General features: G+C 36.9%; 1 protein-coding gene across 3 annotated transcripts in view; it reads left to right on the forward strand.

Moving 5' to 3' along the window:
• Positions 1 to 12,080, forward strand: part of LOC149028927 (uncharacterized) — an 84,459-nt gene extending 72,379 nt beyond the window's left edge. For all 3 annotated transcript variants that reach the window (XM_089139439.1, XM_089139457.1, XM_089139449.1), the window contains one exon: positions 11,025 to 12,080. In XM_089139439.1, coding sequence (XP_088995565.1) covers positions 11,025 to 11,147 — 123 coding nt within the window. In that variant the 3' untranslated portion in view covers positions 11,148 to 12,080. The remainder of the gene's footprint in view (positions 1 to 11,024) is intronic.
• Positions 12,081 to 12,379: the final 299 nt, after the last annotated feature.

The raw sequence follows: 12,379 nt of genomic DNA on the forward strand, positions 1-12,379 counted from the left end.
CACTTTCCGTTTTATTATGACATTCTCACGCTGCTGCTTTCTCTTCCTCCCCAATCATCTCTCTCTCTCTTCTTATTTCTGAGACCCATTGCCACTCTTGATTTCTCTTCTGGTACCTTTCTCCATTATTCCTCTCTTGGTGCTCTCAATACCACAATACCCTCCGGCTCTCCTCCGCCTCAATTTCATGATCCCTTCCCACCCCAATTGTTCCTTCCATTGTTTTAATCCACTAATAATGTAGATCTTGGGCTGGACCAATCCAGTTTCAAGTAGACCAACAGGACCAGGTAAAATCAGCCCAGCTGGTTCTAGAAGGGCCAAGAAGAGCCTGAACGCTTTGCATAACCAGTAACGTGGTCGGCGACTCGGCGTTACAGTCCTTTTTTGGCTTGGAAGGAATATTACTTAAAGATTTGCAGGGCCCTAGATTAGGTCATGTGAGGATCATTAATGAAGATTGAACGCTAAAGACCTTCTCAGAAGTTTCTAAATATGTATCCTCTTAGTTACTAAAATCCTAATTAGGAAGTTTATTTTGGTTGTTGCTCTGAATCTTAGCTATATACCTCAGCAAGTGGTTTCTAATTTTCTAAATAAGTAGCATCTGATTTCATTTAAAATTATATGCTCTATATAAATGTAATTGGCTGTTCTCAGCCCAGGTATTTTAATGACATTGTTTAGTGAAGCTCTAAGGAAAATTCTTTAGGACTGTCATACGATCATGGACCGAAACGTCGCCTAGTGTCGCCGTGTTGGTGCCTGGCGACACATGCGACATGGGCGACATTTCGGTCGAATTAATGTTCTGTAAAATACAAGGGAGAGGAGAGTGGGAGACAGGTAATTAATGGTGATAGGGACAGGTCTTTTACTTTTACGATTTTATCTTTAATTAATGCAATATAATGACAAAAAACAAAGACAGAGATGTAACTTTCATGGATTTCTAAAATCTACTTTTCCATAAAATATTAAAACCCATGTCCACCGCCCACGCACACACTATTTGCCTATTCAGCTATTTCAGAAATCAGAAGGACTTTTGTTGTTCTGCACCTCTGCACTTCGTCTTCTTCATCTTATTCATTTCTGCTTCATCGAAGTCGCCGGAAGGTCTGAAGAAATGTTTGAATAACTTCAAAGAGCAAGCAAGGTGACGCGGAATGAAACGAACTGAGAGGGAGAACCGGCTACTCCAGCGATGGCGCAGACGCAGTTCAAATCTTTGTTTCAGCAACTCTTTTTAATTGGTTTATACTTCTAATAATTTGTTTTCCAACCAAACAAAGAGATATCGTGAAACTTCAGTGACTTTCGCTGGTTTCGTCGGAGAATCGGTGACTTTCGCTGGTTTTGTTGGAGAATCGACAACTTTCAGGCAATTTTTCGCCGATAAAATGGTTTTATCGTGTCGTTGGGGGGTTTCGTGTCGCCCCCCAGCGACACCTCGAAATATCGCCGTGTGTCAGCGATATATCGCCGACACACGGTACCGTGCATACGATCAGCTACCATGTATGGTGCAGAGTGTTAGGCTGTTAAAAAACGTCATATGGATAAACTCAATGTAGCAGATACAAAGTTGCTAAGATGGGTGAGTGGTGAAACTATAAAAGATAAGGAATGATCATATTAGAGCTTGTCTAGGAGTAACTCAGATAAATAATAAGCTACGAGAAAGTCGAATAAGGTGGCATTGGCATGTTCTTCGGAGGTCTTTAATTGCCCCTATACAGAAAAACATATTAGTCCAAATTGGAGTTAGATGAACTAGGGGCAGACCCAATATAACCTTAAGAGAAATGGTGAGAAAGGATATGCATGGCTTAGGCCTTTTATTTAGTATAGCATCAAACACAGCTGATTGGAAGACGAGAATCCATATATGCGACCCAATATAGTTAGGACAAGACATGTTGTTGTTGTTGTTGTTGATTAATGAAGCTTTGCTTTGTGTTATCTCTTGTCTCTTTCTTGGGGGATAAGACAGGTGAGGACCTTGCTGTTGAGAGCTAAATCCACCTCCCCTTTTCTTCTTCTCTTGTTCAAACCAAGCTTGTGTTGGAGCCGGTGCTTTGTTGAACTATTTCTGTCGTTCATTTAAATAAGATGCCTGATCAATATCCTGCAGTCTGATTTGGCCATATGCCTTGGACTTCTCATTCTATCTTACTTCTGATTTTTCTGATTCGTGGCCCTTTTTCCTCTAATCACTCTAATTACTCTTGGACCCATCCTCCCTTCCAACTTTTCTCTGATATTATTAAACCTATCACCCCTAATCTTTCTCCAGCTCTCTCTTCCCTGATTTCTCTCTAATTCTCTCAGACCTGGAGAAAAGTGATAGAACCCATTTCTATCTTCTAACCTGCAACTCCCTTACTCACCCTTACTGAGCTGCAGCTACTTTCCTGGGCCCCTATGCGTTCTCCTTGTGAATACCCACCTGCCTGAATCTCCTTCCCTCCCTCTCCTACCCTCTCTTTCCCTCTCAGCTGCAATTCTATTCACAACCCTTCCACCCTATATATATAGAAGTGGGAGACAAAAGCCATAGTAATTTGTCTGGGCTCTAGTGCCATCAAGTGTTGGGTGACGTTAAACTGCATTAATGCAGTCTCTTTTCCTAGTTTAATACTAAGAGACCGTTTGTTTGGTGGAAAAAAAGGTGTACAATAGTTAGATGTATGGGATCCATGTGAAGTGGATTGAGGTGAAAGACAAATAAAGGAAGGGAAAGTGATGGAAAAGTGGAACATGTGGGCTCCACACACAAAAAGTAAGCTTGTTTTATGCTTTCCACAAAATGCCATCCAAAATGTGTGACTTTTTTAAGGCACGGGGTGCAAAAAAGTGTGTGCCTTTTGCAAACTAAGGAGCTCATTTGCTCATTCTCCTGCCCCACTCAACCAAACTTACTCAACATTTGAGGTTTTGTTGGGAGATGGTACGCTTTTCCAACAACTCTTTTTTTCCATCCCGTTTTATTCCATCAGACGGTCAGTCTTCAACTCAGCTGACAGCAATCTTTTGCTGGGTTGCCACTGGTATTGCTTTATTATTGCCACTAATTTTGCTATTTGCCTCTAACTCCCTTGCAACCCAACACTAGTTACTAGTGTTTTTGGCTTTGGTTTATATTCTTCAAGTTCATCATAGTTAAGTGCTGTTATCTTTCTTTTAACTCTTCTGTGCTGTTATATTTCTTTTAATTCTGCTATTTGCCTTTAATTACCATAATTTTGGTTACCTCCTTATCATAATTTTTTTTTTGGTAAGAACACTAAGCGGGCTTTTATTGTGTTTTGCAATCAACATAGTTTAATGCTGTACTTGTTGAATTGTAACTCTTTCTTACTACGACACGCCCAGTTACTATCATGGATTAAGATCTCGGTCCCTCAAACACCCGAGATCTTGGCCAAGATATGTATAAATTCCCAATCGATTTGAGCCAACTTGAGGGCTCACCTCAGTGGGTATTAGGATTCAGTTTGCACTGGAATTTGGTATTCAGCCTATTTTAGGCTTTCTAAACACAGTGTGAGAAAACAAGTGTGTATATAAACCCTAACTTTGAAACTGATGGAGTGAACGTGCAGACTTGTAACCTCAGATCTAGAAGTCATGGTGAGTCCTTCATGCAAATAGAAGTTTTAAAAACTTTCTACTTCCTTTTTTTTTCTTTTTTGGGTAAAAACTTTTACTTCATTCAAATCTTCCAAAAAACAGAACCAGGGTAGGTGCTATCCCCCCTTCAATCACATATCATAAACTCACTCAAGACTACTCCAATGGCTTCTCCAAGTATCGCAAGCATAGTTGTGAAGGCAACAAGGCGAGGCGAGGTGATAGAGGCAATGAAAACCAATGTGACACCAAGCAAGGTGATGCCAAGTTGCCTTGACCCAAAAAAGGGCCAGGACGCCTAGGCGATGCTTCGACAAGAGGGATTCAAGGTCTATTTGAATAAATATGGCTTTGATTTGGGAGAAATAAAGGCACCTTCTGCTGTGATACCATGTAAATCAAAGAGTAGATGAAGAAGAGAAAAAGCAGAGAAAGGTGAAAGGAAGACGTAAAAGTTCCAAGAAGAGGCTAGTAGGCCTTACTCATTGTGTAAGCTTCCTTCAACAAATATCTTTATTTATAAATACCTCAACAATAAGCCTTCTTCTGCCAATATCTTTATTTATAGAATACCTCAACAATAACAATCCGTGCTTCTTGCGGATTGGGATTTCATGCATCAATGGTAACATCTCTGTAATTAATTTTCAGAAAATGGATCTTACCGGCATGATCTCTTCTGACTTCTTTGAACTTTAACTATTGCAAAAATTGGATTATTGTGGGCAATAAGCTCACAAGTATGAACTCTGCCGCCTTCTCTGAATGCACTTGATGTCTCAAACAATCAGCTTTATGGGGAAGTTCCAAACTTTAGAAGTAATTTTGTTTTGAACACAAATGACAACCCAAACACCAGGAAGTACAAACCACCTCCCCCCTCAAGGACTGAAAAGAAAAACCAAGATAGGACCAAAATTTTGAAATTCCCTTTCAGCCCATCTCACCAAAATTTTGCCATTTCTCGATTTCGAGGCTTGCTGAAACAGGCCTCAAAACCGAGATCTCAATCCTTGTTAGATACACATTTTTTGAAAAGACAAAAGAACACTTGGTTACCAATGAGGGTGGACATTACGTAAGCAAATCAATCTCATAGTAACTAGAGGGTCCAAGAGTCCATTATATTAGGGTTGCAAGATTGTACTTAGAGAGAGCTTAGCCGCTCAACATAGACTAGTGGTCTTGGATATGTACTTAGTATCACGGTATTAGATTTGGGCGAAATTTTGCCATCTCGGTACTCAGCAGAATGAAATTCCCACGAATAAAAAAGTTTCAGATTTCGGTGAAATTTCAGTTATGTCATCAAAATTTCCGAAATTTTGATCAAAAATTCAGAAAATTACGGTGAAATCTTGAAAATTCTGGTGAAATTTTGAAAATTTAGGGGTTATACCATACAAGGCCTATGGATATGGTGGAGCATATGGTGGTCCATCTATTGATTATGCTAGCATGTCTACATATGAGTATGAAGATGGATTAGATGTATCATTTGTGGACTCCATAGTTGGATATCCATTAGGATCAGCACAACTAGTTATGCGAGTGATAGACTATATGGATAACTGATTGTGTTGTATTCAGAGTATTCCTTCATGACCCGGGAGATGGATCCAACCCGTCACATACTTGTACATTGAATTTTACTTGTATTTATTGTTGCTTTCTAATAAAAATCTTAGTGTTGTCTTGCATGATATTCATATTTACATCGGTTAAACTTCATGTTCCAGACTTCCAGTTTCGCCCTTATATAGCCGAACATGTGCCAATAAAGAACATTGCTTTGGATTAGGTTTAATGCAAAAATAACACTCCCAGTGTTATTTAGTGGCCTCAAATTAGGTTGGACACTGAAAACCAGGCCAGAATAACCCAAAAAATCCATTGAAATTAAGGGTAAAAATGTAAAAGAAGATTCCGAAATTTCGATACTTCAGCCACCTATTGAAAGGTTCAAATTTCGGTACTTTAGCAAGACTCCTACATTAGAAATAAAAAGTAGACGGCAGGGTGATTGTGTTGTCATTATGGTAGTTTATGTTGATGATATTGTTCTTTCAGGCAGTGATGATGTAATCCATACAGTTAAGGCACACTTTACAGAAATCTTTCCAAACCAAAGACTTAGGTGATCTATTTTTTGGGGATTGAAGTGATCCGTAGTAAACTGGGAGTAAGTTTGTCACAAAGGAAGTTTGTGTTAGATCTTTTGACTGAGACTGGCGTGCTTGCTTCTAAACCTAGTGACATTCCCATGGCTCCTCAGTTAAAGTTAGGACGTGATAATGGTGACTAGTTGGATGATGTCCATCGTTATAGGAGTTTTATTGGAAAACTTATTTATCTTACTGTTACTCTTTCTAATATTTCTTATTTTGTTGGTGTGTCGAGTCAGTTTATGCAGTCTCCTAGGAAGGCCCATTGGGACGCAGCGACGAGTACTTCGGTACCTCAAGAGTGCTCCCGAAAAAGGGCTCATCTATCAACCAAATCGGAGTATGGACTTGGTTGCCTTTTGTGATGCAAATTGGGTTGGATCCGTCATTAATCGCCGGTCAACTACAGGTTATTGTACTTTTCTTGCTTGTGACTTGGAAGAGTAAGAAACATTCCACCATTGCCCAATCTAGTGTTGAAGCTGAGTATAGGGCTATGGTCCACACCGCTGCTAAATTGATGTGGCTTCGTTCATTATTAGAGGAAATGGGATTTCTAGTTTTTGCCCCTATGAAAATGTTTTGTGATAATCAGGTAGCCACTTACATTGCTAGTAAGCAGTGTTCCATGAGAGTACGAAGCATATAGTGGTAGATGCAGTCAAGAAGAAGCTTATAGTGACTCCTTTTGTGAGTTCTACTGACCAACTAGCTGATTTGTTCACCAAAGCTTTGTTCAGATTAAGTTTTCAGTCTATCTGTTGCAAGCTGGGCTTGGGAGATTTGTATGGTCCAGCTTGAAGGGGAGTGTTGAAGTATACACAAGTTTAGGCTATTTTACTGTTTACGTTACTATTCACTTGAACAGTATTATGCCAGTGATGCTACTCTACTTTCTATTTCTAATATAGGAGTCTTGCTACATAAGTTTTGGGAGTTTTTAGAAAGCATAGTTTCTATTTTAGGAGCTAGAAAGTTACTAAAGCTGTAATTTTTGTTTTTTTTTTTTTTTCCTCTCTTTCTAGAGGACAATTACTTGTGTGTATTAGGTTCATTAGAAGCTATAAATAAAATGGCTCTATAATTCTAGACTCTTTAGGTATAATCACAAGCCTCTTCTGCTAGTTCTTCATCTCTCTTCTCTTTTTTCTCTATTCAAGTTCAGCTGTTGTTTTGATTATTTAAAGCTTGTTTTTTAACAACTTCCAGACTGAAAATTTTGTACCAAATCTCAGTTCATTTGACCAAAGATTTGGCTGTCTCAACTATTTCGACTGGGATGTTCCATTTTGGTTCACCTTCTTTCTTTAAGGACTTGGTTTCGACGAGATGTACACATTTTGCAAATCTCATTTTAGTACTGCCCCTCTAGTTTTGTATATCTAGACCTAAGATCCAATTTTTGTAGCTTCAAATCCCTATATCCCTACACTCCTTCATCAACAAACATCTACTTTGTTGGATTCTTAAGGATAGTTACGCATATCCATATATATATATACCTTTTTTATTATTGATAGTTAATGCATCAAGACATTTTTTTCCCCTTTTCAAATCAATATATGTTTAATGTAGGAGCATGATCTATGAATGTATATTGTTAAATTTTCTTCCTTTTTTTAGGGTTGCTAGTAATGTTTTTTTATTTTTCGGTTTTAAAAATTAATTTCCATATAATGGATTTTGAAAAGAAAAAAAAAAAAAAGTTATACAAGGTAGATGACATTGAGTCTAATATATGTAAGACACCATTACTCGATCTACACCTTGATGTTGTTTTCTGTTAATTATTTTCATAAATTTTTAAAAATATTAAATATTTTCTGTAATTATGTAAAAATTGATAAAATAAATATCAATTATTTTTGTTTCATACTTAAAAATTGAGGAATATTACATATGTGACTACTTCCCATTGAATCTAATATATGTGAGTACTTTTCATTGCTTTTTTATGCAAAATACCTCTTCCATTTTGTTAATTATGCTTTAAATAGGGTCTAGTGAGAATCCAAGTCAAAAAGCCATCAAAATAGGGCCGAAACTAGCCACCAAAACTTCTTGCCAAAAGTATCAGGTTTTGACTAAGATGGCCGAAATGTTGGCCATATCTCAGTTCCAAGGCTGGCCGAAATTGGACTTGAAACTGAGATTTCGAATCATGGGTAAAACACCGTGACCAAATGAGATACCAATTGAAGAGTGGAAGAGTTTAGGAGTAAGTAGGAGATTCTAGTAATATCGCTTTTTGGTGAAATCCTAGGTAACATAACTATTTAACAAGATTTTGAGTACAAAGAAAATGCCAAATGATTGGAGGAGGAGCAACATAATCCCTATTTATCAAAATAAATCTGATATCAAGAACTGCCATAACATGTAGAGCCATAAAACCATAACGTTAAACTATAGGGAAAAAATAACTGAAACACATCTATGGAATGAATTCATTATAACAAAGAACCAATTTGGTTTTAGGGCAGAAGATCCTCAACTGAAGCTATCAAACTTTTAAGGAGACTCATGGAAATTATAGATCCTATAAAGAAAACCTCCATATATTCTTTGTCGACCTAGAAAGGCCTATGGTAGAGTACCTAGAGAGCTTATCTAGCAAGTATTAGAGAAGATAAAAGCTCATGTAACTATGTAGGCATAATTAAGAACATATATAAGGCTGCAGTATTGAGTGTCAAAGTAGTGAGTTCCCAATTTCAACCGGGTTATGCCAAGGATCAAATCATATTAGAGCTGGTCTAGGAGTAGCTCCAATTAGTGATGAGTTGCGAAAAAGTCGTTTAAGGTGGCACATTCACGTTCAACAGAGGCCTGTAAATACCCCTATATGGAGAAGTGATTTAATCTAGATTGAAGGAATTAGAAGAGTTAGGCGCCGACCTAAGATGACCTTAAGAGAAGTGCTGAGAAAGGATATGCATAGCTTAGGCTTTAAATAGAGCTGATTGGAACGGAAGAATCCATGTTGCGGACCCCATGTAGCTAGGACATGGCTTGTTGCTGGTGGTGGTGGTGTTGTTATGCCAAGGATTAGACCTAAGCCCTTATTTATTTGCATGCATTATGGATTATTTAATCATGTACGTATAGGATGATGTCCCTTGGTGTATACTTTTTGCGAATGATTTTTCTCGATAAATGAGACAAGTGAAAAGGATTAATGTGAAGTTGGAATTATAGATGTCAAGTTTGGGATAAAAATGATGTATGAGCAACCATAAAAGAAAATTTGACCGAAATTGTCGAAATTTTGGTCGAAATGTCTGCATTTTTCAAAAACTAAACAAAATTCCAATTATTTCGGAAAAGTGTCAAATTTTGACTGAAATTTCAGAGATTTCGACCATTTCGGAGGTTTTGACTGAAAGTTCAACCATTTCGATTGAAATTTCCACCATTTCAACATTCCAACTTGTTTTTCCTTAGTTTTTGTTGATTTCTATCCCATTTTCACCTAATTTTCACGACTCCTTTGCCTTCAAGCATCTCTTTTTCTCATTTTTTGCCTCCAAACACCTCCTAAGCCACAACAACTACAAAGGAACTCAGGCAACAATAGAATGTGAAACATGACCCATACCCAACAATTCCCAACTTCCCTTTTTTTTATTTTTGTTTTGTTCATGCCTTAAATGATCTTGTATTGCCTTTAAATTAATATATGTTTAGCCTAGGACTATGATCTATGATTATGTTTTGTTAAACGTATCTTTTTATTATTTGCTACCATTTTTTCATTTTCTGATTTTAATACTTATTTTCTAAAATTATGTATTTTTATTTTATGTATGTATGATATATAGGCTTCAACTTAATATATGTGAGACACCATCACTTGATCTAGTCGGTCATTTTATTTTGTTGACTTGTTGTATATGTAACGATTCTACCAAACAATTCATGTATGTTGAGGATTCTATTCCTGTATGCAATACAATTTACACCTGTCGGAACCAGTCATTTGTTAGTATACTTGAATGATAAATTTTCAATGTTTTTCTTTTTGGCGAAATACTAGTTCCATTGTGTTTATTATGCTTGAAATAGGTAGTATACAAGAATCCAAATCATTTTGAGTCCATATGAGGCCCGAAATTGAAGTTACAATTTCCAAAAAAAAGTGTCCAGTTTCGACCGAAATTTTGACCGAAACATCGAAATTTCAGCCTTTTGCAAGGTCGAAATTCATGTTTCAGTCGAATTTTCTTCCTTGTGAGCAACAGAAGGCAATAAACTAATGCTAAATCAAAAAGGCTTTAAGTACAGCATATCAAAGACAAATATATGATGTTAATCTATAGTAGAACAACAGAAGGTGATAGACTTGTGAAACTTGAGGAGCGAGAACTACCAGAGTAAGTGATATCTTAGATAGTTGGTGTCAATTTCTAACAAAAATGGTGATGTAGAAGGTATTTCCATCAAGTTAAAGTAGGATGGGTGAAATGGAGAGACACCTAAGAAGTGTTTAACAAACACATGCCTGTTAAGCTTCGGCCGGTCTGGCTATGATGTCTTGAGCAGATGCTAGCAGTTGAGAAGAGCCATGTAGATGAGCATAGAGGAGATGAGGATGTCAAGAAGGATGCACGACAGGACTATAAGGGAGATAACAAAGAATCCAAATTGGGAGTTGCATCAATTCAAGATAAGCTTCGTGAGAACTGTTTAAGGTGGTACGAACATGTGCTGCGGAGACAGACGGATGCACTAGTAAGGAAGAGGGAACAAATTTAGGTTGACGAAAAGAGGCAGGGAAAGGCAACTGGAGAAGTAAAGAAAGGATATGATAATGGTGCGGCTTTGACATCCTCCCCTTTCCTTTTGTACCTCCTTTGCCTCATGTCTTGTTGTATTTGAATCTATTTCTGTCTCAAAAGACTTCTTAACCTCTTTTGGATCCATATAGCTGACCCCATCTACTTTGGACAAGGTTATGGTTGTAGTTCTAGAGCTTCTGTTTGATTATTATTGACCTTGCCCAACTGTCAGACCAGTTACCTTCATTTTCATGGTATTGCTTCTGTCAGTAAGCTTTAATAACGATCAAGAACGAATCTTCATCTGGTATTATTACTCAAGATACATAATGCTTCTAGGGATAAACTCAATCTTATGCTGTCAGTAGCTAGGGTTGTTGAATATGAAGTTATGAATGTTTTGCATTGTTGCGGTGGTCTTAGTATTTTGCTTCTTATCGAGCAGATAAGGAGGCAATCAACAATGGAGCTTCGAGTCTTTCGAAAGCGGTGGGAGCAGGCTGTCAAAGAAGACAAGGAATGGATTGATCCATTTAAGCATAGCCGAAGGTTCTGGTGGTTTGTCTGAGGTTTCGAAATATTTTTTGCTTCCTATTGAGCAGATGAGAAGGCAATTAACATTGGAGCTTCGAATCTTTCGAAAGCAATGGGAGTGGACCGTCAAAGAAGACAGGGTTCCAAATTATTTTTTGCTTCTTATTGAGCAGATAAGAAGGCAATTCGAATCTTTCGAAAGCACTGGGAGCAGACTGTCATAGTACAAGGACTGGATTGATCCATTCACGCAAAGCCGAAGGTTCTGGTGGTTTGTCTGAGGTTACAAAATATGTTTTGCTAGATTTGTTTTGTTCTTTTCCTCTGATTCCCTGTTCTTGATTCTTATATCATTATATACAGCATGTTGAGGTTCATTGAATCAGACAATTTATTACCAAAAGAAAAATCTCAGATAATTTAATATTTCATTCGAGTAGTGTCTCTACTTTGCAACCAAAGGAAAATTAGTATTTGTATGTGAGGTTTAGTCAATTAAAAGTTAACTAACATTTGTATCTGAGGCGTAGTTATTGCTTATTCAGCAATTGTAAACATTAAAATTGAAGACAATCCTAGGTTATACTAGTTAGCTGAACTACTTACATGACCTTGGATGAAGTTTCTTCATTTGTTCATTTAACACTATGATTTCAAAGGGGGAAAAGAATTGAAGTTTTTAAACCCTAGACAGTATTTTGTGTAATGGCGTGGAAGAAAAAGAAAATTTTGTAGGATGAAATGCCATTCGTCTAGATGTTATATTACAAAATTTATCAATGGAACTTGTTTTTCATTTCATAAAACCAAAGATCTTTATATTACATAATAAATTTTAATGAGAAAGTAGTAATTACAGAAGAAGAAAAAAAATTCGGTATGATATTGATTTAGTACCTAATTGATAACTCACCAAGTGTTTCTACTTTGAGAAACAACTATGAGTATTTTTAGAAGGATAAACATATTTTTTTGCATTCGGTAAAATTTACTTCTGGAAGTAAAGAATTTGAAGATTGTAATAAAATTTATGAAATTGCCATTGTTATATTTAGAATGCCAAATTTCATAAAAACTCTTTCTAAAACTGTCTTACTTAAATTCAATTTACACCCAATTTTGCTTTGAAAAAACAAATGCAACAACCAAATAGTCGTTGACTGAAAAGTGTTTTTTGAAGCAAAACTTTTCATAAATTTCAAAAAGTGATTTTCTCAAAAGATTTTAAGCCAAATTTTTGGTTCTCGAAACAAGAAACACCAAAAA

The sequence above is a fragment of the Hakea prostrata genome, chromosome 1 (assembly GCF_041222555.1).
Source record: "Hakea prostrata isolate BN-2017 chromosome 1, UWA_Hpros_2, whole genome shotgun sequence".
Classification (NCBI taxonomy): Eukaryota; Viridiplantae; Streptophyta; class Magnoliopsida; order Proteales; family Proteaceae; genus Hakea; species Hakea prostrata.